This window comes from Monodelphis domestica, chromosome 1 (assembly GCF_027887165.1).
Source record: "Monodelphis domestica isolate mMonDom1 chromosome 1, mMonDom1.pri, whole genome shotgun sequence".
NCBI lineage: Eukaryota > Metazoa > Chordata > Mammalia > Didelphimorphia > Didelphidae > Monodelphis > Monodelphis domestica.
The window spans coordinates 641,025,545-641,053,537 of NC_077227.1; the positions used below are offsets into that span (position 1 = coordinate 641,025,545).

The 27,993-nt window shown below is 41.0% G+C and overlaps 2 protein-coding genes across 12 annotated transcripts in view; one reads left to right on the plus strand and one right to left on the minus strand.

Moving 5' to 3' along the window:
- Positions 1-2,378, plus strand: part of USP34 (ubiquitin specific peptidase 34) — a 357,595-nt gene extending 355,217 nt beyond the window's left edge. For all 11 annotated transcript variants that reach the window (XM_056813961.1, XM_056813959.1, XM_056813952.1 and 8 more), the window contains one exon: positions 1,155-2,378. In XM_056813961.1, the coding sequence (XP_056669939.1) occupies positions 1,155-1,750 (596 nt within the window). In that variant the 3' untranslated portion in view covers positions 1,751-2,378. The remainder of the gene's footprint in view (positions 1-1,154) is intronic.
- AHSA2P (Putative activator of 90 kDa heat shock protein ATPase homolog 2) lies at positions 631-23,148 on the minus strand. The gene is made up of 9 exons (XM_007476784.3): positions 22,886-23,148; positions 18,807-18,997; positions 11,080-11,165; positions 10,226-10,340; positions 6,439-6,527; positions 5,586-5,708; positions 4,862-4,963; positions 3,873-3,924; positions 631-3,361 (listed from the first exon to the last, which is right to left on the minus strand). Exons 1-9 carry the CDS (start codon positions 22,963-22,965, stop codon positions 3,180-3,182), a joined length of 1,020 nt encoding a protein of 339 aa, XP_007476846.1. The 5' UTR covers positions 22,966-23,148; the 3' UTR covers positions 631-3,179.
- Between the last annotated feature and the right edge of the window lie 4,845 nt (positions 23,149-27,993).

Consider the following 27,993-nt stretch of genomic DNA (forward strand, 5'->3'; position numbering starts at 1 on the left):
TGATGGGGTGAATGTGTCAGGATGATGTCATTTAACCTGAGGGTCATTTTTCCTATAAGGGTTTTTTTTGTAAGCTAGGGCATTTTTGCTTTTTACCCCCCTAGGTTTGAGAAATCATCACTCACATAACTAGGGGGAGCAGAGTGCTTGTGTCCCTTACCTCTCCCCAGATCTGACTGCGTCACCCACCCCTGTAGTCCCAGTCTGCCCAGTAGTCCAGTGGGAGTGCTTCCTCCTTCCCCTGGGTAGACTAAGGGGTGGGGGACAAGGTGCACCCAGCAGTCAGTGGGGGAAAGGGCACAGAATGTGGCCTCTGGGTGGGGGCATGGGCATGGCACTTGGTCTGGGAAGATGGGGCCTGACACTCCATCTTTAAAAGGTTCTCTATCACTGATCTAGGGTGTATGGCCAACTATTCCTACCTTACCTCATCTTCTGAATAACAAACTCTCAAAAGGAAGTAAGTGGTCACTTTTCCCAACAAGATTCATATCATTTTCACCTCAGCAACAAGTTCCTTCCTGTAAGGAAGAATCAAATCAAGAAGATGATTTCATCTTTTTTGGTTCATCTACCTTTTAAAGGATGAAAAATTCCTTTAATTCTCACTTATTAAATGAAGATATAACATTTAAGCCCAATATAGGTTTTTATTCATAGTATAGTTTCCTCCCTTTTTAAACACATACAAGATAGTTGAACCAAAGATCACTGTGGGGTTGATGGAGATGATCCTGGGTTCTTGAAAGCTATTAGAGGGAATGGCAGCTCTGGGAAGTCCAACAGCCAAGCTGGAAAGGGTGTATAAAAGTATGGGGCCTTTATGGACAGAATATATATCCATTTAGATAAATGTGGGAAAAGTTCATCACTAATTTTGGCAGGGTGGGGACAACTATTGAAGATCACGTAATGAGTTATCAGAAAGCTTACAGTCTTGTGTCAGTGAAGGACAATGCCCACAATGATGAAATTACAAATCTTTGAAGCATGCGATGGAGCAATCAAACTTTGATTTTTTCCTTCTCAAATACAAGTAGGAAAACAGTATAACAATTCATTCTTGCAAAGCAAATTTGATTTTTACCCTCAGATGAGCTTAATGATTTATGTTAGGAAATGAAACATTTCAGTCCAGATGTTTTCTTTCATAGATGATGAAGAGGCAACTCCTGTTAAAAGAAGGCGTGTTAGCAGTGATGAAGAACATACTGTAGACAGCTGCATCAGTGACATGAAAACTGAACCAAGGGAGGTATTGACTCCAACTAGCACTTCAGATAATGAGACAAGAGACTCTTCAATTATTGATCCAGGCACTGAACAAGATCTTCCTTCCCCTGAAAATAGTTCTGTCAAAGAGTACAGAATGGAAGTCCCATCTTCATTTTCAGAAGACATTTCAAATATTAGGTCACAGCATGTGGAAGATCAGTCTAGCAGTGGCAAGTTTGAAGAAGTCTGTAGAGAGTTTAAAGACCCCCAGAGTTCCAAGGATTCTAACCTAGCCGAGGAGGAACCCGAGTTCCCTTCTACATCAATTTCTGCAGTTTTGTCTGACTACTGCGATGGCCAAGCTTTGTCCTCCCAGGATCCTGAAACTAGTTTATCACTCAGTTGTGGCCATTCCAGAGGACTCTTTAGTCACATGCAGCAACATGACATTTTAGACACCCTGTGTAGGACCATTGAATCTACGATTCTTGTGGTCACAAGGATAGCTGGCAAAGGAAACCAAGCTGCTTCTTGACATTAGATGTAGCATGTCTGCTTTTAAGTCTTTTTTTCCAAGATGCTGTTTGTATAAGTTTTGCTTATTTCTGTTTTGTGCTTCAGTTTGTCCAGTGCTCTCTGCTTGAATGGCAAGATAGATTTATAGGCTTAATTCTTGGTCAGGCAGAACTCCAGATGAGAAATTTTGCATCTCCAGTACACTTTTCTTAAGGGCAATCAGATAATGGATATGTTTTATGTAATTAAGAGTTCACTGTAGTGGCTTTCATTTAATATGGCTGTCTGGGAGAACAGGGTTTCATGACCCTGTACAATGTAATTTAAACTTATGGCATTTTTACTGTGTATAATATGGTGTCCTCTGTGCCAGTTTTGTACCTTATAATAGAGGCAGATTGCCTCAGATCGCTGTGGTTCTTATTATCAAAATTAAGTTTACTTGTATACGAAACAACCACAAGAAATTTGATTCTGTAAAGAATCCTCTTTAGCTGTGGCCTGGCAGTATATATATGGTGCTTTATTTAACAGAATACCTGTGGAGGAAATAAAGCACACTTGATGTAAAAATAATTGTTTTATTTTTATTGACATGACCGATGCTATTCTGTGCACTTCATTAAACTGATTGTGATGACTTTTCATTTGTTTACTTAAGTTGCTTCAGTCTTCAGATTCTTCAGGTAAATAAATTGGGTCAAGGGAACTAGGGAGGGGGAGGAAAGGGAATCCGTTGTTTCTTCTAATTGTACTAATTAATAGTAGAAAAGTAGATTTAAAGAGCAAGTCTTTTCATTCTCAGATCCTTTCAAGGCTGTTAAATAAATGCTATTGTTTCCCCTTACCTATAGGGCTGCCCAGTTTAGACCAGGTCTCCCCACCACCACCCAGAATCACTTATTCTTGCCTTTGCTGAGGGGCCAGCTGGGCCCAGGGAATTTAGAAGAACAAGTGCTGCACCCAGGTTAGTCTTGCTGTCTCTGAAACATGCCTTTTATCTTTACTACATAGAATTATCACCTCCACCCCTTGCCCCCATCCGCCCTTCTCCCCTACCCTTCAACCCCCAATTTTGGGATTTTACACTACCTTAATTTAAAGGCTAGAGATCATGGCCAAAACGTTGGATTAGGAAGTTATAAACTACTACTCTGGTATTTCAAACTATCAGACCAGTCCCAGAGTTTTAGCAGCCAAGGTAGAATAGACAAAATTACTATTTTATTTTAAATTGCTCACAGCTTTTAGTTCTAAATCCATAGTCTTGTTCACAGTGAGGACCCATAAATAATACTTAAAATTGTGTACATATTGATGGGATTTTCACCAGCACAAAATAAATTAAGGATTTTGCATTTTAAAAAGAAAGGAAAAAAAGAGGCTTACTAAGGAATGAATTTTTTTTCCACTTATAAAAAGTAATGCCCATATAAAATGTCTTCTAGCTAATTTAACTGTTCAGGATTGCCAAAAGCTACTGTACACCTCTTTATTTCTTCAAAATGTTGCTTCTCCCAGCACTTTCTCGTACTTTCTTCTTTACAAACAGGAACTCCTTTGCAGTTCAACTGTAATTCTGTTTGTCCTACCACCGGCACAAAATTCAGGATAACAGTTGCATAATGTTCTGAAAATATAATAGAAAGCATATTATTTCTTCAGGAAAGAAAAATCTCATGATATTGTGTGGTTCAGGTTATTATAATGAGTAAATATATGGGTGTGGTGGAATCTAGATTTATATGAGGAAGCATCATATATTTTATACTTGCTTTGCAGCCCTTGGAAAGATCTCAGGCAATTTCCTAAAATTTCTTTTGTTTAAAGCAAGAATAGGGAGGAGGCTAGAGAAGGAAGGAAATGAGGTATGGCAGGATCTCTGCTCCAAACTAGCAGGAATGGTAGTGCCAAGACAACTATCTCAAAGAATAGAGTAAATTTTTTTCCTTATCAATAATACTTGGCACTACCCATCTCAGGTTATTGCTAAGGAAAAGTGCTTTGTGAACCTCAGAGCAATATTTAAATGAGCTGGGTTTTGAAAGGTTTTGTTTTTTTTGGTTGGTTGATTGGGTTGGGGTGGTTGTTACAGATTCCATTGTCAAAATTGAACTAAAACAAAGGCAAGAACTACTTACCCTCTGGCCAGCTCTTACATCGCCACTTCATGACAATCTTTGTGTTGGATAACTAAGAACAAGTAAAGAAAAACTCCCCTGAAATTATTACTAAAATTACTGCTGCTTTACTGAAATCAAGTTAAAACTGTAAGAGTTAAAAGAAAATTCTCTAGTTTTGATCATTAACTACATTATTAGAGCATGCTGACAAAACTTTTAACAGCAAAATATCTAAGACAAAGGTAAGAGCCAATATATTTGCCAGTATAACTACAAATATCCCCCTCTCCTGAGACGACCGACTTCTTGGCCACCCACTCAAAATGGGAGAAATTTCAAAATTCAAGGTTTGATTTGTTTTTAGTTCTTTAAAAGTAGATTTCTAGTTTGAGACTTCAAAATAAATCTAACCACTCACAGAAAGTGGGTAGAGCATTATGTTAACTGAGAAGGACTAAATGCACCCTAATTTTTATTTAACACACAATATTTTCATTTATGAGGTATATGAACTTAACTGCATTAAAAAATTAAAAGGTAAGTCAACAAGCCTTAATTAAGCACCTATTATTGGATGTTAATTGTATACAACCCAACTTAAGATACAGCAACTTGCTAGGGTTACATTTCTATCAGGCCACAGGTAGTATATGGGAACATAAGTAAATACAAATATATATAAAATAAAATAAAAACTAGTTTTTTGTGCTAGATTTTGTTATTAGTAAAGGTCTTATGCAAAAAAAATGGTATTTGAACTGTGCTTTAAAGGAAGAGAGGGACATGGAGGGAGATTGCCAAGCCCATCAGTGAAAAGAGAAAATATTTTTTCCTTACTGATTATCATCCCCATCCATAAATGAGGATAATTCTTGGCACTACCCACTTCAGTGGGTTGCCAAGGAAAAGCGCTTTGTGAACCTTAAAGCATTATTTAAATATTGCCAGTAGGAGAACTGGCCCCAAACAAAGCAATTTGTTGAGATTCAACTTAAGTGTGAACTTACCAGTTCTAGGTATTCACCTGTAACATTCCCATCAAACATCTGGAACTTGCCTCCTTTTTCAGCTTCTATCACAGCAATAGATTTAGAAAACTTCTGAACCAACTAAACAAACAAGACATATAAAAAAAAGCCTTGGGATTGTTCTAGCATATGTAGTCTTGCATTAATTAAATAACGGTTTGAAACACCTTGTAATGAGAAGACTGCCCAGCATATCTTAAACTATCAGTTTAGTTTTTAACTTGGCAGAACAATTAAATACTAATAATAAACTAATAATGCCTTCAGTTTTTTCAGAGATTTTCTTAAGAAATAACTAAAGAGGGGGCAGCTGGGTGGCTCAGTGGATTGAGAACCAGGCTTAGAGATGGGAGGTCCCAAGTTCAAATCTGGTCTCAGACACTTCCTAGCTGTGTGACCCTGGGCAAGTCATTTAACCCCTATTGCCTAGTCCTTACCACTCTTCTGCCTTAGAACCAATACGTAGTATTGATTCTAAGACTGAAGGTAAGGGTTTAAATTTAAAAAAAAAAAATTTTTTTTTAATGCTTCAGCTGCATATCATTTAAACTTCTCCTTGAAGTTAAGAGAAGCTGCTCCAGGCTTTGCCCCAACCTGTATCCCCTTAGAAGAAACCTGGTCTTACATGGCCTTACAAAAACATGAGCAAGAGGCAATTTATTTTCCTGTCTCAGAATAAATACTGAAGCTCAGAGCTACTTACCTCCTTAGTGGTGAAGATGCTATATAGCTCTTCCACTGCTATGTCAAACAGTTCCCTCATACATATTGTCACTGTTGGAATCTTCACACCTACTGCACCCAAAGCCATTGAAGACACAGAGTCCTGAAGCCCCAAAAGACAATTAATGAGAATACTGCCAGAATAGCCTACTATCAGCCCCAGTTGCTGGTTTGCTTAGTTGGTTGCTAACTGTAGCTGTTGCTACAGATCCCCAAGTCATGGGTTTAATCTCTTAATTGGCAGTTATCTTTTTGGGTTACTGAAGCCTACAGTCTGAACCTTTCTTGCACCTATGAGCAATTAGTCATAAATTAAAGCCCACAACCCTCTTCTAGGAGTCCATAATATCCTGTGCATATTATGGTTAAGTACTGACAGAAGGTAAGACTAAGACTTGCCCCTCACTTGGGACCTTAGAATGCCCATTTCAAATTTATCCAGGAGGGCTAGTTCTCTCCTAATTTGTGACAAAAGGGTTATACTAACCAAAAACGCACTAGTACCCTCTTCTTAAAGCCTCTCAACTAGCAATGGAATGGCAACGCTGACTTTTCAGACAGCATTAGCGATTCCGTTCCAGTTCTGTGAGGGCAACACTGGTTCCTAATGGGAAATTCAACACACTGCCACTGATTCTACAAAGCCCTGGTTTGTGTATCCACATAAAGATCCGTCCACTAGTTCCTCAACAGTATATAAAAGAAATGGTGTTTAGAAAAGACTATCTGAGGAGGTAGGCTAGATGTCACATTTCTGCCCTTCCCTTGTCGCTTGTACCACTAAATAATTCTCACAGCCACCTCCTCCTCCCAGCAGCTCATAAACCTTTTACCGGAAAAGAATGCTCATTCAGTTTTCTTTTTGCAGTCAGTTCCTGAGCAGGTGCAGCTTTTGTTGGTAAAATCATTCCTGTTGTAAATTCTATAAAGAAAGGTGTATAACTAAATATTCTTTTTAAGCACAAATGGGCCCAAAGGGGCCAAAGAAACAAAGAAATTGAAAGTGTTTATAGAAATGATACAATGAGAAAAAGTGGGAAGTTTGTTGTTCAGTTGGATCTGACTCTACACAACCCCACGGACTGTACTGTCTATGGGGTTTTCTTGGCAAGGATACCTGAAATTGTTTGCCCAGGGTCACACAATGTCTGTGTCTGAGACCAGTTTTGAACTCGGGTCTTCTTGGGTTTCAGGGCTTCACAAGCCCAGCACTAAACCACCCAACTGCCTCCTGTGGTTCATTAAAATAAGCCTATATCTCTTTCCATTCTAATAACTAATTAATTAAAGAAGCCAGATGTGTTCAAATGCCTTTTTATCAGGTGAATTTTCTTGAGTATTTTGTTCCTTAAAACAGTATTATTATTTATTTATTACTAACATGACCTGGACAGAGCACTAGACTTGTATTGAAAGGATCTCAGATTGGTTCTCTGTTCTGGCACTTTAATATCTGCATAACCCTGGGCAAGTCCCTTCACCTTTCTCATTCATCTATAAAATGAGGCTCATAATTTTTTCAAACCCTTATATTCTATCTTAGAATTGATACTATCAGTTCCAAAATAGAAGAGTGGTAAGGGCCAGGCAATCAAGGTCAAGAGACTTACCTAGGGTCATATAGCTAGGAAGTGTCTGAGGCCAGATTAAGCCCAAAACCTCCCATCTCTAGGCCTGGCTCTCTATCCACTGAGCCACCCAGCTTCCCCAAATGGGGCTCATCTCATAGAGCTGATGAGAAGTTAAATGAGATTATCTATTTTTCAAATTATAAAATACCTAATTAAGGAACTGTTGTCAATCCAAGTATGCAAATTTGACTTGACAACTGATAGTGATACCTGCCACTAAATTACTACTCTGATCCTTCATATTACGGAGGTGACCCTGAATTTTCAAAACTTATGATCTGAGTCAGTAGAGAAAATTATAAACCCCTAAAGTTCTTAAACATCCTAATATTTCAATACTAAATCAGTATCTCCTCCAAATTTTCCCATTCCTACCAATAGGAGCACCATCCTCCCAGGTACCCTGGTTTGAAACCTTAGAATCATGTTTGATTTTTCTCTTTATCTATCTCTTCCCCTACCCCATATCCAGTCATTTACCCTATCTTGGCAATTCTGTCCCTGTGAGCTCTGATACTCCCTTATCTCTACACATGCTGTCACCACTGTAGTTCAGGCCCTCATCTCCACCCATTTGTCCTGCCATGATGAGTTTGTCCACAATCTCTCCTCTCCAATCTGTGTCTTAATACAGTTGTCAAAGAATTCATAAGTCCCAGGTCTGTCAATAAGGCAGGATGGAATAGGAGATACAGTACTTAAAAAAGCGTGTGTCTCTAAAATAAAAAATAAACAATGTCCTTGAAAACTCATACCAAGTCTGTACACACAGAAATTCTCTTATATCAGCCTGTTCTCCAATAGCTGGGAGAAGTCATGCAGAAATATAGGAGGAGATGCTGTGTTTGACACAGAGTTAAAAAGACCTAAATTCAGATTCCTCTTCAGACCACTTATTAGCTGTATGTGTGACCATTGACTAGTCACTTAACCTTTGTAAGCCTCTGTTTCTTCATCTATAAAATGAGCCTTGAAACTCCCTTTCATCTTTAAATCTATGATCCCATGACCCCTATGTCTTTCTCTGACTCAGACATCCTCAGTGGCTGCCTCCTGCCTCTAAGATGAAATGCAAACTCCCTAGGCATTTAAGGCCCTCCACAATCTATCCAGCCTTGTTTCACTCTTATTTCCCTCACTCTCTATGATCCATCCAAAGTGGTCTACTTAGCTATTCTCTAAACACAGTAGACCATCTCCTCTCTCTTAGCATTTACCCAGGCCATCTTCCAAAGTCTTATCTCCCTTAAAGTCTTAGCTTAGGTGGGGGCAGCTGGGTAGCTCACTGGATTGATCCAGGCCTAGAGATGGGAAGTCCTAGGTTCAAATTTGGCCTCAGATACTTCCTAGCTGTGTGACCATGGACAAGTCACTTGACCACCACTGCCTAGCCCTTACCACTCTTCTGCCTTGGAACCAATACACAGTAATGATTCTAAGACAGAAGGTAAGGGTTAAAAATAGAAAAGTCTCAGCCTAGGCACCACCTCCTCTGTCATAATAAATAATAATATGACATTTATATGATACTTTAAGGCTTGCAAAGCTTGTCCATATATTAACTCATTTAACATATATTAACTCAGTTTTCCCTCTTGAAATATTCCTGAAGCATTCTGTTTTCATCTCCTTTGCCCTTTCTATAATAATGCCTGTGTATATACATGCCCATAAGCTCCTGCCTACCTTGCCCTTGGTCCTCTCTCCCCACCCCAGGAAAGTGTAAGGACTCAATTTTGTCCTTCTAGATTCTAGCTGGCAGAGCTTTCTTTGCACACTATAGGCATTTTAATACTTATCAAACATCATGGAAGACACTAGGGTTCTACAGAGCCCAAAGTGAGAAATGTCAGACTCAAACATGATTTTGGGATGTGGGAATTGGGTGAACCATCTTGAACTGAACCATCTTATGTCTCAATTCTGGAGCTAGCTCAGTTCCCCTTCTATTCAGTTATGAGTCTAGTCCAATTCCTGTCTTTATCCAATTATAGGAATTGTGAGAAATTTTTATTGCATTGTTCAAACCTAGTTCTGCAAGGCCGGAAATCAGGATGAGTTCTACCTATTGCTTAAAGATCTTTAACTAAGGACCTAGGTTCTGCTGACCAGAAACCAGTCAGATTCAAAGATTGATGGAAGAAGTTTTCTCAATTATACATCTATAGCAACCCCATATGTCTTATCTGAAAACTGGCCCCATATTGATCAATCAGCTGCTTTGAATATAGATGTCTAGGGGGGGTACCCCTTTTTTTTACTTTCCAGGAATTGTACCTGTTCCCGCTTCCTCATCCCAACTGGGAAAGTCTCACCTTTCTTCCAATTAGACATCAGATTACCTAATTTTGTATCCTGGTTGATTGTTTCCTTTTAATCAATTGGTCTTATTTGATAGGTTTTAATACATAAAAATCTGTCTCACATTGTATTCAGGGCCTTTGAACTGACTGGGGAGTCCATTGACCCTTTTATTATATTTATTTTGCTAATATATTGTACAGCTCATATTGTTTCCTCAGTTATTAATTACCCACCACTGGGATTATCAAGATTTTCTATCAGGATATCAGTGATCCTGCTCCTCTATGACCTGCCCCAGACAAGTAAGTCTATAAATTAGTTTACGTAGGCAAAGTGCATAAAAGTAGTGGCCGTGTTAAAGTATGTACCTGTGTTGTAAGAGCACTGCTTATGGCTCATAAGCACCTACTATATGAAAAGTACCCATTATTTGAGGCCATGCTTAGCGCAGGGTCATTGCTGATACACAGTAAAAATCTGATTCACAGAGTAAAAATCTGTTTGTTGTCTCTACAGTGATCAACTCCACTCTTCCAGAAAAAAAATCTAAACCCTAAGCAGACAGTTACATTTCCTCCTGAAGAGTCTGATATTGTACTAAACCAGCTTGAGAATTATGATGAAAGTTGGGATCACTTAGTAAAACAGAAAAAAAAATACAACATTGTAGCTCACTGGCTTTTACCTGTTTTCAGGGCTTTTAGGTAATCTTCAAGGGCTTCTCTGACCTTAACCACTCCTGCAGTTTTCATAAGATCCTTCAGTGAATCTCCATCTCCTTTCTTTTTACTCACATTTACCTGTAATACAGAAAAATATGAACCCAGCAAGACTTCAATCTCAAAACAGTGAAATCATCAATGTGTTGACTAGGTTTCCTTTATAAAAAGTTTCAAAGGCCATATTATCATGCTTCACAGGACCCTAGTTCTAGAGAAGAAAAGAGTCTCAAGATGCCATCCAGGTCACCTTCCTTATTTTATAGATGCAAAAACAAGCTATAGAAGACCTTGGAAGTTTAAGTGACTTGCCCAGTTTCAAACAGATGGTAATCACTAGAGGTAGTATTTGAACCCAAGTCTTCTCCAATGCTTTTTTTTTTTTTTAAACACTCTCTCTAAGCTATCATCTGTTCTCTCAGTGCAACACAGAAACCTTTCAAGAAGGGTACTAGCCTCACTCCCTAATGAGTTTTCCATGCATGGCATGACTTATACTGAAGAGGGATCTCTGATAAGTAACTCTTGCCAGTCCTTTTTATGAAAAGCCAGAGGCATCCAAGAAGTCACAACTCACCAAGGGAATAACTAATTACTTTTTAAAATTAATTATTCAGTATTACCAGCAGTAATATCATAGAAAGTACTATAGAAGGAGAGGAAAAAGAGGAAAATATCATTAGACCAATATAGTTCACAATGAAAACAATGGGACAATCATAATTCACTAATACTGCCAAACAGAATTATCCCTTGGAATAAGCAGTTATCAAGTGCCCAACCTTCCATGGCAAAATTTTTTTGAAATATGATCATATACCTCTGTGTCATCTACTTCATTTTCTTCAGAGAGGTGGGGTATTTCAACTGATCCTCTATGCTTTGCACCAGATTCCTTGACTGTACCTAAAAGGAACAAAATGAATTTTTTGATTAAAATCAAAATCCATTACACAAAAAAGCCAGCCTCACCTTGCCTAACTTTTATAGCAACCTACCATAGTTTAACAAAAACATCATACAACTGGAACCTTACTGTAGCAAGCAAATGTGTTCTCACAATCTCCAGCTCTTCTGTCTTCTCAAGACCCAGCTTTACGTGTTATCGAAGGGCTTTGCTTGCATCAAAATGTCTCCCCCGTGACACTGGACATTCCCACCATTCAAGTCAAAAAACAGTTAATCACAAAGGGAGGGGATGGGACAGTATCATCTTTTTTTTTAAAAGCTTATTATGTAGGTTTTTAAGGGCTATCCAGGAAGACTGGGGAGTAGAGAGACCAGGAATTAAGGTATAATATACTAGGCTGAAGAAATATGCTAAAGGGAATATTGAGCAGTCTTGAAAGTATGTGTGTATACATATTTTTGTATATACACCTATGTGTGTGTATGTATATGGTAGAATGTATAATTATTTATCACACATATAGAATATTGCATCATATGCATATTACATATTTATATAATTTTTATATCATAAATGTATATATCTTTCTATATGGTATTAAAATACATGTTTGTAATATAAAATATATGCATATTTATTATATTTACATGTTTTATATAGTTATAATACATTCATTTATATGAGTATATTATCTGTAGATTGATATAAATATATACATACTATATTTGGGGTAGCTAGGTGGCAAAATGAGGATATTCATCTTTCTGATCTCAAATCTGGCTTCAAACTAGCTATGTGATCCTGAGCAAGTTATTCAACCCTGTTTGCCCTAGTTCTTCATCTGTAAAATGAGCTGGAGAAAAAAATGGCAAATCACTTAAGTATCTTTGCCAATAAAACCCCAAATGGGGTCATGAAGAGTTGACATGACAGAAAAAACAATAAAAACATTATGTAATGTGGATGTATGTGTATAGTGTAATAATGTAACAGATATTGCGTGTGTACATACACACTCTCACACTCACACTCAGATTTCTCCTGGTTTTGATACATTGCCTCACCAGTAACATCTCTGGACTTGGGGCTAGCAATTAATGACTATGCTTAGATTCTTTATCCACCAAAACAATGCCAGGGGAGGAGTTTTTTGGCTACTATCCAGGAAAATATTCACTTGTGAAATGCATAAGATTTCACTACTGTGTCTACTCATTTAGTTTCTGAGCTTTTGAAAAGGGAAGCAGTCTCTATGAGAAAGCATTGGTCCCTTATAAATAAGTCACAACAGAGTAAACTAGTAAACTAAAACAGAGTCAATGAAGTGTCTGCCTGCAGTAAGGTCCAGGATGTCAGAACTCCAACCTTTTACCTTCTTCTGTTCAACATTTTTATCAGTAACTTGAATGAAGGCATGCGTGGTATGCTTATCAAACCTACAGGTAATATACAAAGCTGAGAGAAATTGCTAATAAACTAGATGACATAACCATAATCCAAAGATATCTTGAAAGACTAAAAAGAGGGCTGGATACTAGTAAATTTAATAGTGAAAAATAAAAAACCTTGCACTTGGGTTAAAGAAATCAAATGCCCAACTTCTGCACATGGCAGAAGTGTCCAAAAAATGGCATATATGAAAAAAGTCCCTTGGACTCAATATATGTCAGCTATGTTGCCAGGCTGCATTAACAGACGTATTAAGAATGCTCTGTGCCCTCCCACCTCCATGCCTCCTCATGCCATTCCTTAAATCTGAAATATCCAGTGACCTCTCATTACCCAATGAATTCTTAGCTTTCCTTTAAAGTCCAAATCAAATGTTACCTTTTCCAAGTTTTCCCTGATCATATCTCCCATAATACCACTTTGTTTTGCAAGTCCTGAATGCACTAAAAATATAATGTATACTGTCATTATCTGTATTTGTGGCTTATCCAAACTTTGTATTTCTTCCAGTGACCAGCACAGTGCTCTGCAGACACCAGTGATTATTAAATATTTACTGTAGGGATGCACAAAAATTTAACCTGGAGAAGAAAAGGCTCAGTAGTAGAGGTTGGGGGGAAGGATAAACAAAACAGACTTCAAAGATCTCAAAGGCAAGCAATCATGGAAGAGTTCATGGCTGGGAACTTGACCTTAGAAGCAAGAACTGGGACCAGTGGATGGAAGTTAAGAGGGAAACAAATTTGGAATTAACATAAATTTAAAAAAGAAAGCTTTTTTACAATTAAAGATGCTCCCAAATGGGAAAAGGCTGCCTTAATATCAGGGAAGTCATAGAAGATTCCCTCTATGCTTGGGCTATGGTTACAGTCTAGTTTTGGTTTGTTTCACACTCTGTGGGTGAACTGGTCCAGTGATGAAAAAGGGAGGATGCTGAGGTCTACCCTCTTAATTTTGGCAAGGGTGAAGTTCCTTTCTATCTTTCAGGACATTGCCTTCAATAAATAATAACCCCTAGGCACATTCTATGATCCTTATGACAATGCCTTCATTTACTGAAAGAGCCACAGACCACAAATGCTCTAATAAGGGGGAAGCCCTGCCCAGACAGGGCCCTTGCTGCTTTGAGGAAGAGAAGGCTCAGCTTGGAGAGCCCAAGGAAAATCTCTGCCAGCCCTTGCTACTCAAGCTTCTCAGAAACCCACAGAAACTTTTTCTGTTAAGAGGAACTTGGCTATTGGAGGCAGATAGGTGATGCCTTGAATAGAGAGCTGAGCCTGGGATCAGGAAGACCTGGGTTTGTATCCAGCCTTAGACACTTCCAGCTGTGTAAGCCTGGGTGAGTCACAGCCTGTGAGCATTCGTTCCTGATCTATAAAATGAAAGATAATAATAGCACTTACCTCCCTGGGTTGTTATGAGGATCAAATAAACTATAAAGTACTCAGCACTGTCACTTAGTAGGGTGTTTGATAAATGATTGTTCCCTTCTGTTCACTGAGTACACCAACCAGGAAGTGGAACTTCCAAGTTTCAGAAAATGTCCAAGCATTAAAGGACAATCCAGTCTTATGATTCCACAGTCATCTCTTTAAGCAAATATTTATCCTAACTAACGCTGGGGGAGGAAGGGGGGATAGTTGAAGAATCCTGCCCTCAGGGAATTCATAATTCATATCACCAGGCACATAAAACTCAGAAAACTCAAAAAACAGAAAGCATGTAAGATAGAATACAGTCATCAAGGCCAAATTATACATTCTCCAAGACAGGAAAAGGAATGCAAACCACCCCCCCCCCCATTCTGGAGGAGGTACGGCTTGAGATGAGTTCAAAAGGTGGGGGGGGAGCATTCTGGGCACAGGGGGAAGAGAATATGATCACAGATATTTCATAGTCTGTTGTGGACTGTCCTAGAGATCCTGCTCATGCCCTACTCTTTATCCACAATAAAATTAACTATAAAATCAATCCATCATTAAACAAACACTGTGTTTAGCCAGGCACTGTGCTAAGCACCAAAGATAATAGCTCACATTTACATAGCAGTTTTAAAGTTTACAAAGTACTTTGCATATACCTCATTTGATCCTCAAAACAACCTTCTAAGCACTATTATCCCCTTTTTACAGATAAGGAAATTGAGTTGAAAAGAAGTGACTTTCCCAAAGGCACAACTAATGGGTGTCTGAGGCAGGATTGAAATTCAGGCCTTCCTTATTCCAAGTCAGGCACTAAAGGCAACAAAGGAAAAAATAGCACACCCCAACATGCTCAGAAAACATGCAACATATGCATACAAGCAGAGCTGATGGAAGGTATCCTTAAAGGAGAAGGTACTAGCAGCTGGGCAATCCAAGAAAGGCGGCCAGCAGAAAAGGGATATCTAAGCTAAGTCTTGAAGGAGGCCAGGACTTGGGAACAAGGCCTGGGGGACAGCCAGTAGAACAATATGGAGACCAGGACTACAACATCCTGCATGAACCATATTATGTATGCCAGTGTGGATGAACCATAGAGTCTCTGGAAGGAAGGAATGGGTAAGACCGGAAAGGCGAGAAGAAGCCAAACGTGAAGAGCCCCTAAAAGCCTAACAGTTTCTATCTGATCCTCAAGGTATAGTCATCAAATAAATAGACATGACAGCACTTACACGAACCATTTCCACCTATAAAGTGCCTCACTAAATATAAATTTATTTCTTCACAGTCACTGCAAGAGAGCTGCAGGGCAGCCATGATAATCCCCCATTTTACAAAGTTGAAAATTGAGGGATACTTGAGGCTAGTAACCACTGAAAGGGCTGGAATGCCTCACTTCACTACAAACATTCCTAAATCCAAGAGAGAGCCCAAAGCCTTCTCTACCTTCTTAAATATCCGTTTCTATCCCAGATACTAACTGTGCATCAATAAACATTCACGGCGTCTAGCCTGGAGTAGAGAGTAATCTAGGTAGCAGCCTACCTATATCTAAGCAGCCAGAAAACTCCAGCAGTGACTCCTTCCTCCCACCAAGAAAATGCTGGCCTCCCCTCCATCCTGCTCCCTCCACGTCAATGCCTGATCCTCCTCACATCACAGGATTTCAGACTGGGAGAGTCATCAGGAACTACTGGTCAAGCCCCTCTTGGAAAAAAAGTGTCCCCTCCACATTGGACATACCGGGCAGGTAGTCCCTCAGCTTCTACTCAAATACTCCCAGAGAGGGGAGAAGTCACTGTCTCTCAAGGCTACCGGTTCCACTTTTGGATAGGTAATTGTTCAGACGTTTTTCCTTTCCTAAAGCCTAATTTTGTCTTTCTAATTTCTACTCTTCACTTCTCTGCCATCTAGAACCATGCTAGAGGACAATGCTTCCAAATGATAGTTGCCTTCCAATACACAAAGTAACCATGACAGCTTCTCTCTAGGGGCCTCTAGGTGGCACAGTGGACCTAAAATCAAAAAGACTCCTCTTCCTGAATTCAAATCCAGCCTCAGACACTTACTAGCTCTGACCCTGGGCAAGTCACTTAACCCTGTGGACCTCAGTTTCCTTGTCTGTAAATGAGCTGGAGAAGGAAGTGGCAAACCACTCTTGTACCTTTGTCATAGAAGCCCCACGTGGAATGATGAAATGGGGGACACAACTGAAACACATGTACAACAGCACATTGCTAGTTCCTTCATGCAGTAATCTGATGGCATGATCTTGGATCTCTTCACTGTTCTAGAATATGCCTCTTCATCTGCTCCCCAAGTGATCAACATTCTTCCTGAAATGTGGCGCCAGAATTGAAGCCAACGTGTGATCTGACCAGGACTGAGGAGAGTGAGACCATCAGCTCCACCTCTCAGATGTTAACTCTTGACTGCCACATCCCACTGCTGACTCATCCATCCACTAAAATCCACAGATCTTTTACAGATGGGAATTATGTCTCCACCCACCTCCCATACTGTACTTTTTTTTTTTAACCCTTACTTTGATTTCAAGGCAGAAGAGGGCTAAGAGATAGACAATGGGGGTTAGTGAGGTGTCCAGAGTCACACAGCCAGGAACTGTCTAAGAACAGATTTGAACCCAAGATGTCCCATCTCTAGGCCTGGCTTTTAAGCCACAGAGCACAGAGCCCCCTGACTGCCCCTCATATTGTACTTTTAAAAAATTATTTTTTCAATACCTTTTGTTTTTACTGTTAAATACATTCCCCACTGTATTCCCCCTCTGATGCCTTCATAATCCATCACTTAAAGTAGAATTAAAAAGAGGAAGAAAGAGTTGAATAAAACTAACATTTCAAAAGGGTCTAACATTATATATAGCATTCCACACCTACAATTCCCCACTTTGGCAGAAAACAGGAAGGTATCTTCTCATAACTAACTCTTCTTTGGGTCAAGTTTGGTCGCTATAATTTTGCCATATTCAAATGTTGCACTTCTGCTGTTCTTTCCATATACATTGTTCCAAGGTGTCTGTTTATTGTTCTTCTGGTTCTGAGTCCTTCTCTGCATAGGTTCATATAAGCCCATGCTTCTTGGCATTTATCATATTCATTGTTTCTAATTTATTGCATAATAGTATTCCATTCCATCCACATACCACAATGTGTTTAGCCATTCCCCAAATGATATTTCTTTTGTTTCAAGTTCTTTGCTACCATAAAAAATGCTACTCCAAATATTTTGATGAATATGAGGCCTTTATTTTGGTCATTGCCCTCCTTAAGGTATAGGCCTAGTCCATCTCATGCTTTTGAAGTTGTTTCTTTTGAACCCAAGTGTAAGATTTTACATTTACTCTACCAGACTTCATCTTATTAAGGTTAAACCCAATGTACTAGCCTATCCAGATCATTCTGAACACTGACTTTGCCATGGAGTGTGTTTGCTATTTCTCCTAGCTTTACATCATCTGCAAATCTGCTAAGCATACCATCAATGCCATTATCCAAGTTGTTGAAAATTTGGGGGGAAAAAAAGAAAAAGAAAGAAGAGGCTCAAGCACAGATTCTCTAAAGTATTCCACTAGAGACCTTGAAAGTTGATACCAAGCCATTAGTGGCTACTCTTTGGATATCAATCATTCAAATATTTCCAAAACCACCTCATAAAATCACTCTGGCCACATCTCCATCACTTACACATGAAAAATGTGAGACTTTTTTAAAAAGATTTGCTAAAATCTATGTAAACTATTATTATCTATACCACTACCTACATTTACCTGCAAAGTAACTTTGAAAAAAAGGAATGAGTTAAAATCTGTTGGAATGAGGCACAATCTGTTCTTGAAATCAAAATGGGTCTTTGTAACCCCTATTTCCTTTTCTAGACATTTATTAACCCTTTCTAACAACAACAATGAATAATAATGAGGAGGAAGAGAATTGTCAGTATTAAGAAAAACTGATGTTGAAGGAATTCTCTCCAAAAATGCTCATCTCTACCAGAGCACAGCTCTTTGATTCTTTGGTTAAATCCTAGAGAAAATGAGGCACACATACACAAAGAAGGTAAATTGCTTGCCCGGTTTCACACAATGTCAAAAGCAGGATTTGTACCTGGGTTTTCTTGACTGTAAGTGTAACATTTCATGCTTTAGAGTTCGCTCCTAATTAATAATACCCTCCTGATTCTGGGAATCCAAGTCAAGCTTACTGATTATAGTTTGCAAGCCCTCTCCCTTTTTTTGAAAGCCAGAACATTTACCTGACTCAAATCCTACACTATATCTCTTATTCTCCAAGTGCCTCCACCACATCTGCCATAACTTTCTAGAATCTGTGGATATAGTTCACATAATTTAAATTCATCAAGTACCTGGCAAACAGTGTTTTATTCAACAAGGACATCTAGATGTTCTCTGCCTTGCCCTAACAGCCATTTCTGTTCTGATCTTTTCAGTCCAAAGATGGTTCTCAGCAAAGAAACCAAAATCAGAACTGAGCATCTCTGCCTCTTCCGTTATTAGTTACAGGATCATCCCATCCACTGTGAACAGTGCTCCTATTTCTTCTTTGCCCTTCTTTTCCTCAATGTAGTTTAACAGGAAAAACAAAATGAAACAAACAAAAAAGTTTAAAAAAACCCCAACAACTCTTTTGGCTGATTTAGCTTTCCTCATCAGACAGACTCGGCTCATTCTTAGCTTTAGTGTCCTGACACTATTCTTACAGATCCCATACCACATCGCCCCATTACCTTTCCAGCTTAGTTTGATGTTCCACTCATAGAAGAAAATCAGCTTCCCCTTGCGGCTGCTGCAGGAGGCCTCCCCTTCCACCTGCTTCAGGTCACTGATCTCACAGCTGCCAACCTCATTCTCCACCATGACCCCCACCAGGAGTTCCCGCAGCTTCCCCTTTGACCAGTTGGTTGCGTCCCGCTCTGTCCTGTTGGCAGGAAGGTCACTACAGAGATTTACCCAAGAACAGAAATGCCACAATGGAGTCTCCCATCCAGCCCCAAATTCTATCCAGAAAGGTTAGCAAGGAGTGGATTATAAAGGAAAAGGGCTCTCTAACACTGTTCCCCAAAACATCGTTTTCATCAGTTACCCACTGCTAATCTGCCATCTGTGATGTATTTCTTTAAATTCTTATTAAAACTTCTTACAAGAAAATAAAGCAAATTTAGCTTAGATCATTCCTTAAAGATCACCTTTTCACTATTAAATCTTCAAAGAAATACTTTAAAGAATCAGTTTCAAACTTGGAGACCACAAGATACCTGGCATCCAAACCCCTCCTCCAAATCCATTTAGTGCACTAAATCACTGCAAAGCCCTGAGGAGAACATAAAGGGAGTATGAGACGAAGCCTATGCTCTCAAGAAGTTTCAGTCCATTTGAGAAGATGAGCCACAGACAAGTGGAATCAACCCTGCAACACCTACATCTGGGCAGAAGTAAGTCAAAAAAGAAAGGAGCAATCAAAGGTATCTAGGGTCATCAGGAAAGGCTTCACAGAAGAAGCAAGAGGGATGCCCTTGAAAAAAGGTAAAATCACCATAGGGAATGGGAATCATTCAAGCAAAAGCTGTAGTAGGGAATGAATAGGGCTAATATTCCCTAGGACAAATGAGATGAGCCAGGTTGAAGCAACGGAGCCAGCCTATATAACCAACCCCATTTACTACCCTCCTGTTCTCAATACAAATCTGCTCCAGCCAAGGTACCTCACTCCTACAAAGTTGGCATGTTCAACCCCATTCATACCCTCACTGCTTCACCAGAGTGCCTATGCTCTGACATTCCCTCATTGCCTACCCAAATTCTACCTGGCTAAGCCCAGCAAAAAATGCCTTGTCTTCCATGACCAAATTCACCAAAATTCCTCCATCCCTAATTCCCTTCATCTGAATTCCTGCACTGAGAAGTTATCTGGTATCTAGTCTACAAGAACACTGCCTGTCCCTCCGAGTGGCTCAACAACCTCTCAAATGGAGTCCCTCAATGTTGGTCTGGAATTGTTTCCCAGGTACTACTGTTGCCTCGCCAACAAGATTGTTCCTTGAACAGGAAAACCGCAGTTCATGTAGCTTTTCTCGTATGAAACCAGGGCCCCTAGCAGGGCATCAGAAGGCGATCTGATAGAATGGAAACCACTGGACATGGAGTCAGAAAACCTGAATTTGAATCCCACTTTAGCTAATTACTAGCTGTGTGACCACAGTCAAATCTCTTTAACTTCTCAAGGAGTGTTTCCTCCGCAAAAGGGGGAGTTGTAATACTTACCTTACAGGATAGTTGGGAGGAAAATGCCTTACAAACCTTTAAGTACTATAGTAATGGAGTTATTTGTTACTAAGCACATAGGAGATAAACAGTGGCTGTACAGATGCCTCTAGGGGTGTGTCCTGACAGTCTCTGTGGACATCTCTTCTGTAAAATGGCCTGAACTACACAATTTCTAGTTCCAGTTCTAACATGCTGTGACTTTCTCAAGGAACTTAAAAGTTTTGTTGGACAGGCTAAAAATTTACATGAAAAAACTCACTGCCAAGATCAAATGAGGTCACAGATATGAATGTAATCTGTAACCCATAGAGCAACAATGAAATGTAAGTCTACTGAAGGGGGAAAAGATGAGGCAGCACAGAAGGTTAATGTGGCCAAGATCTTGATTCTATTCACCATAAAGACCAGTGTGGACCTTGGCCCAAACCACTACTCCAAATCAAGCCACCTATGCTTGGTCACTTAGAGGAGCTGGAAGGCTTTGGAGGGCTCAGGTCAAACCCATCCTTGCTGATGAAGAAATAGTCCAAAATAATTTTCCAGACAAAGAGATAACTGTCACTGTTATAGAGTCGCATCAGGTTCAAGGGAGGGGGTGATTTGAAGGTGATATAGAATTTAGGGTGACACAGGTGGATAACATGCTCAGCCTGGAGTCAGGAAGACCTAAATTCAAATCCTAACTCTGCCAGTTACTCTGTTTGCCTCAGTTTTCTCTTCTGTAAAGTGGGGATAATAATAGCACCTACCTTCCAGGGTTGTTGTGAATATCAAATGGGATACCTGTCAAGTGCTTAGCACAATGTCTGACACATAGAAAGTGCTATATAAATGTTAGCTATTATTTTATTCTTATATAAATTTGCCTACAATTATAGTTTTCAAAAGTATTCATCAATAATGAGAATGGCACGGTGGAAAGAGCCTTGAATCTGGTCTCTGAGAACTTGGGTTCAAATCCTGACTCTGTCCAGACCTATATGACTTGAGACAAATCACTTAAAACCTCTCTGGGCCACATCTGTAAAATGAGAGAGTTTGGACTAAATGGACCTTTAAGGTCCCTTCCCACGGGGACCCATGTTGTTCTCATTTATGTAGCTTTAAGGTAGTTTACAAATATTAACTCATTTAATCTCTGTAACAAATCAGTAGACTGTGCTAACAAGCCCTTAAACTAAAACCGAGATCATCTAAGTGATTCCCATTGAACCCCAAAGCTTCCATTTCTGCTTCTATCCAATCTCTGGATATAACCTCTTCTGGCATTCTGAAGAGGAAAGCTAGCTGGTCCATGACCTTGTCCTAATTAGTACCTAGACCCTCCAAACCATCTGCACCAACTGGCCCAAGCTAACTAACTCCTATGTAACACAAGGAAGATGGCACCGGCCCCAAGCACCTGAGAAATCATAACTAGTTCTCCCTTTACCGGCAAAGGCAGCCAGAAGGAGACAGCAGGGCTACAGGTTTCTGAACAAGTCTGGGAAACCCTCTCCCACCCCCCTCTGCCGCCCAGGACCAGATTTCTGATTTTCAGCTAAGCTCATCCCCCTTCCAGGCCTCTGAGATTGGATGGGTGAAGCACCCATCCTTATTTCCTGTGCTTTCCTGCCTCCCCACGCACCTTTTCCCACAGAGTTAAATATAGTGTATAGCAAGAAATAGTTACAGCATTTACAAACCTCCCCGTGGATGTGGGAGGCCACTCAGGGATATGGAGAATTTGATTTGGCTGCTCCACCTGCTCAAATTCCAGTCCCCTTCACTTGTGATTTCACAGCATTCCTCCCCCCACCCCAAATAAATGAGAGGTCTGGGACAGGTCCAGCAGCTTCCCACAGCTTAATTCTGCAATCCACCAGAGGCAGAGGAGGTCAAGTTACCTACCCAAGGTCACAGAACCATCAGTACTCTGAACGGGAGTTCTCTTTTTCTCCCCTTCTGTAAGTACTAGCTTCGGATATGAGAATGGGGTTAGAAGGGAGATGGGACAAGAAACCCCTCCCCATCCCCGCCACCAATCTCGGGGAGAAGTAAAAGAACTTGCCCTCTCCCGCCTCCGAAATGTAGTCCGAGGGAAAAGGAGGCCTGACTCTGGCACGCCTCGGAATGGAGGGGGAGGGGGACAGAGAGGGTCCCTGGAGTGTCTGTCACAACTCAAGTCCGAGTCGAGGGTGGGGAGGAAGAGGGATGGGTTTCGGGCATTCAGGTAAACTCACACAGGGTGTGCGACGGAAAGGGAGGGGAAGGTGCCCGGGCTGGAGACAAGGGACGCATGGGATGGGGCTGGCACATGCCTTGGAGAGAGAGACGGCATCCGCAGCCCCAAATCACCCTAGTCACCGGCTCGAGCGCACAGCAATCAAGGGACGCTCCAGAACCCTGACAGGGAGCAACCGAACGTGTGCCAGATGCGCGATGGAACGTGGTTTCGGGAAGCCCCTCGGCGCGCGATCCTCCCCCAGGCTCCACGCGCCAGCACCTGCAGCTGGGGTCCCCAGTCCCGTCCCACCGGCCCTTGGCATCCCCGACCCCTCACCAGTGCCAGTTGTTTACGTTGGTCCCGTCAGCCCTCTCCTCCACGATCCAGCGCGGATCCCCTTGACCCCATTTGGCCATGGCTTCTCAGGCCGCAGTGACAGTGGCGAGCTCTGGGCTCCGCCTGGCTGGAGGTAGAAGCGGACCGGCTGGCGCTAGGGCGACAGCAGCGGATCCTCAACCGGCGTTTCCGGCCTCCAGTGTCTTGCGCCTGAAACCCTAGCAGCACCGAGAAAGTGCCAGAAACTCCCGCCCCCGGCCCCGCCTCCGTCTGAGCTCCGCCCCACGGCTCCCCACAACCGAGTGTCCAGCACACCGGAGGGGCTGGAGGGACAGGAGTGGGGCCGCTTTATTGGACCGTCTCCCTTACTAGGATTTAAAGCCAGATCTCCTGCGCTTCTTCCCAGCTGCTGCTTGGGGTGTAATTTAAGGTGATTTAACAAACCCTTTCCTTCTTCCTCTTTCCCTACACTTCAACTCTCAGCCATCCCTTCATCACCCAAGAAGTGCCAAGCACTGCTACGGACTAGGAAGAGTGGGGGGGAGGGGGCGGGGGTAAGGATCTCAAGAGAATCCTTTAGGATAAACGGCTTCCCGGAGGTTCCCCATCAGTTGCCTCCCAAATAATCCAGTCCTTGTTTGAGCCGTTTAAGGAGTGCACAAGGAGTAAAAGGTGGAATTAATAGAGAAGAGAGCCTCCGGACGATGAGGTGTTAGGAGGAGCTGGGAATAGGGACCTTAGGCAAGGGCGGTTAAGGGGGCTCTGCCCAACTTTGGTCTCCCTCCAACAGCTGCAGGCTGTTACTGACTTTCCTGCAGTTTCAAAACCTCCGGAGGTGATGATCAGAGGCAAAGAACAGAACTAGGAAAATAACTTTTAGATTACTGTCCTGGAAGAATGTCATCAAGAAACATTAAAACAGAACCAACAAACCGAAAACCCTTCCTCCAGAACCATCAACTCTAGGATAATGGCTGGCAGATGCAGTGTTAAGCATCCAGCAGTGGGTGACATTATACTATTGTATAATAAATAATAAATTGTGGTATAATTGTGTAACAAAATTACTTCTCTATTTAATGTTCACCTATGATCTTACTTATTGCAAAGGTTTTTTAAGTAGAAATTCAAAATGACAAGTCTGGTATTTGGGCAATGTAAATGGAGTTTAAAAAAATACTTTAAAATTAGTCTAGGAATATGAATTTCAAAATTAATCACAAGCACAATAAAAAGTACTCACAATATTTTAGAGTGATATAATAGTTTATATGGATAGTGCATAAGATAAAGAAGATATAGAAATTTGTATGTGTCTTTCTTAAAAGTGAAGAGAGGGGGCAGCTGGGTGGTTCAGTGGATTGAGAGCCATCTAGTTTACTCCTCTTTTTCTTTTAAACCCTTACCTTCCACTTCCATCTTAGAATCTATTCTGTGTATCAGTTTCAAGGCAGAAAAGCAGTCAATTTACTCCTTACTTTACAAATAAAGGAAATGAAAGGTTAAGTGACTTAAGTGCCCAAAGTCACCTGGATAGTAGTTGACAATGAGGTTTGAAATCCAAATTCTCTGATTCCAAACCTGGCGCCCTTTCCATTGCACAATGCTGCCTAGCTCCAAACATCATCTCTGCCCACTGTGCTGGGGGTCTACCTCTAGGTCTACATACACACATAATTCATGAATGCTGGTGCCCACCCCTATACATCTGCACCACCAATAATGGGCCAACACCACCAAGAGGAAAAGTTCTCCTGCACAAATGTGCCCCAGCCATCAGATCTATACCATTGACATAAACAACCTTGAAAGAGTTGGCCAGTTTAGTAAAACAAATCTACCTGGAAGCTCAAAAGCTTTCATTTTGGAATTCTTTTTATAGATCTTAAAAGAACTAGTTATTGAGAGAAAGAGATTGGCAGGGTGATGTGAAGGGTGAGATTGGGGTTTTGTCCAAATTAATGATTCAGGCAATCTCTGTGGAGAGGGAACAAACTTTACTGAGAGAGGGAGGAAGGAGGTGGAATGGCCCTGGTGATGGAATGACCTGGAGGTTTTTAGGAATACTTTTTATCTTGCTTAGTTACTAAGGAAGGAGCCATGTGGACAGTTGTTCCCCTGTGTTTCCAAGGAACTGCTATCATTTTACCCATAGTTCACCTTGATCTACAGGATTTACCCAGGATTCACTCTATTTGCCCACTTTGAGGGGAAGAGAAAGGGTTGTAAAAACTGCAGTGTAAATGGAATGCTAAATATGTATTGAATACCCCAGGGCAATTTCAAATTACTTTTGCCTGATTCTGCACAGGCTCCAAAGAAGGGCGGTGATTGTGGAAACTGAGTGTTGTTTGAACCTAGTCCTATGTGCCTGGAAATTTGAACCATCTGTACTTGCTATTCAGAGACCCCCATCCAAGGACCTAGCTTATGTTGAAAGATTGAGGTGAGGAGACTTCTTGGAGGGGTAGAGCCAAGATGGCAGAGTAGAAGCAGGGAAGCTCAAACCATGATGAGTATCCCCTCCAACCCACCTTAAAATAATGCTTCAAAATGAACCAGAGAGAAAGAACCAGCAAGGAGATGGAGCAAAGCAACTTTCATGTAAAGAACAACTTGAACGGGAGGCAGAGAGGGTCTGGTTCCCTGGGGTGAGAGGGGAGCACAACCCGCAAGAAGTTAAACCAAGGAGTACTAGTACAAACCAACAGCAAGCCATCCCCATGCCACATCTACTGTTCCAGGTCCTGAACCTCAGCCCAAGCCAAAAGCCAACCCTGAGGCTCTGCCTGGCCAATAGCAGGGTAACCCCCTCCCACACAGGCCCCGTATCAAACCTGCAGTGAAACGCCAAGCCCTAGCACAGGGCAGTCTCCAGTATGCCTGGCTGGTGCAGGTCCAGAGGGAGTCTCTGAGTCTCTGCCTGAGACTCAAGTCAACTGCCCCAAGCCCCAGGGCAAGGCAGTTGGCAAGGTACCTAGCTGGTCCAAGCCCAAAGGGATACCCAGAGCTCCAGCCCAAAACCACAATGAGGACTTGAACCTCAGCACAAGGCAGTCCATAGCACACCCAGCCTATATAAGCTCAGAAAGACATCCAGAGCTCCTATCCAAGCTCAAGATGAACTTACAAGCCCAGGACAAGGCAGTCCACAGTGTACCTGGCATGATCAAGTCCAGAGTCAAACTAAAAGCTTCCATCCAAGCCTGAGGCTAGACCCTGAGCCCCAGCACAGGGTAGCTCACAGTGCTCTGAGCTCTGCAAGCCATCAAGAGCTCCAGGGAATAATTGAATCAGCAGTGGGAGATGGCTTTCAGAGCTCCCAGCCCACAGACTATCATACCACCTTAGAAAAACTGAAACTTGCAGAAACCCATAAAAAGAGCTAAGGGTAGCAGCAAGGAAAAACTGAAGTTTAAGAGAGTACCCTCTCTACCTTGAGAACAGAACCCCCCCCCCAATAAGATAAATGTGAAAGTCAAGAAAAAGACTGGGGAAATATGCAAATAAACAACAACAAAAAACCCTAACCATAGAAAATTTTTATGAAGGCAAAGAAGAGCAAGGCACAAACACAGAAGGGGGTAGTGAAAGCAAAGCAATCTGGTCTCAGGCTGTGAGAGAGCTCAAAAAAAGTATTTTAAAAATCAATTAAGAAAGGAAGATAAATGGGCAGCTGGGTGGTTGAGTGGATTGAGAGCCAGATCCAGAGACAAGAGGTCCTGGGTTCAAATATGGCCTCAGACACTTCCTAGCTTTGTGACCCTGTATAAGTCACTTAACCCCCATTGCCTAGCCCTTATCTCTCTTATGCCTTAAAATCAATACATAGTATTGATTCTAAGGCAGAAGGTAAAGGCTTAGACAAAAGACAGAGAAAGAGGGAAAATGGGTAAGAGAAATGGAAGCAATTCAGGAAGAAAATAAGAGTTATAAAAACAGAACTGGCCAAATGGAAATGGAGGTTCAAAAGCTAGCAGAAGAAAAACCATTCCTAAAAGTTAGAATTGGACAACCAAAAGCTAATGACTTCATGAAAAATAAAAAAACAATAAAACAAAATCAAAAGCATTTTTTTAAAAAACAGCAGAAAACATGAAATAAATCATTGAAAAAACAACTGACCTGTGTGAATCTTAAAACTGTTCAGACTCTACCTTAGAAGATTTGGTTAAGCTATTCCCTTATTGTAACAAATGGAGGTACTTGATCAGGAATGTATTGAGAATTTTAACATTACTCCACCCATACTTAGACAGTGCCTTAGGGGAAGATAAAGTTGTAAAATTCCTTACTGAACAATGAAAAGTCCCCAACTAATACTTATAGTGAAGCAAAAACCCTAAGCTAGATGGTCTATTTTTAGATCTACTACAAAAGTGTGCTAAGTACCTATAAAGGTTAAATTAATCACTAAAAGGTCAAGCAACTTACAAAAGGCAAGCTTAACAAAAGAGTTGTGAAGTTTTAGTCTACCCAGAGAAGGTGAGAACTAAAGAATGGTGTGAACTAAGAATGGGCAGTCCTAGGAAAAATTGTCTACTATGATTGGTAGATGTGAAAATTTAGGGGAGATGACACAAGAGAAAATTTCTTTAAAAGGAAGGGGAGTTCGAAATTGAGGGAGTTCAGCTTTGGTAGCTGAATTGGAGGTCAGGAGTCAGAGGAGGCTCTCTGAAATTAGTTGGAGTTTGGAGTTAGTTGGAGGAGCTGGGCCTCTGAACTCAGTTCAGGAGTTGAGGATTTCAGTGAAGGACTGGAGTTTTGCTTTGGACAAATTTTGTGGTCAGTGATTAAAGACTGACTAGTTTCTCTTAAGGTTCAGGACTAGGCTATTTGGCCTAGGCCCTTCCTACTATTTTCTCTCTACTCTCTCTCTCTCTCCCTTTCCTTAATTCCTTCATTTGTATTAATTAAAACCTCCATAAAACCCAGCTGACTTGGGTATTTTTATATTTGGGAATTTTTCCCATGGCGACCACTTATTTATTTAAATCAAGACACTAAAAATTATCTTTTACAGTTTTGGCAATTCAGAGTCTTGAAATCCACATTTTCATGGCTACACCTGGAAAATAGATCCAGGAGAGGCAATTTAAGAATTATTG

Excerpts from the sequence above, each read along its gene's own strand:
- AHSA2P (XM_007476784.3), bottom strand. The coding sequence starts at position 22,965 with ATGGCCAAATGGGGTCAAGGGGATCCGCGCTGGATCGTGGAGGAGAGG. Across the intron at positions 6,528-10,225 it reads CCTAAAAGCCCTGAAAACAG|AATTTACAACAGGAATGATT; the intron begins GTAAAAGCCAGT and ends CTTTCTTTATAG. Across the intron at positions 5,709-6,438 it reads TGAATGAGCATTCTTTTCCG|GACTCTGTGTCTTCAATGGC; the intron begins GTAAAAGGTTTA and ends TTGGGGCTTCAG.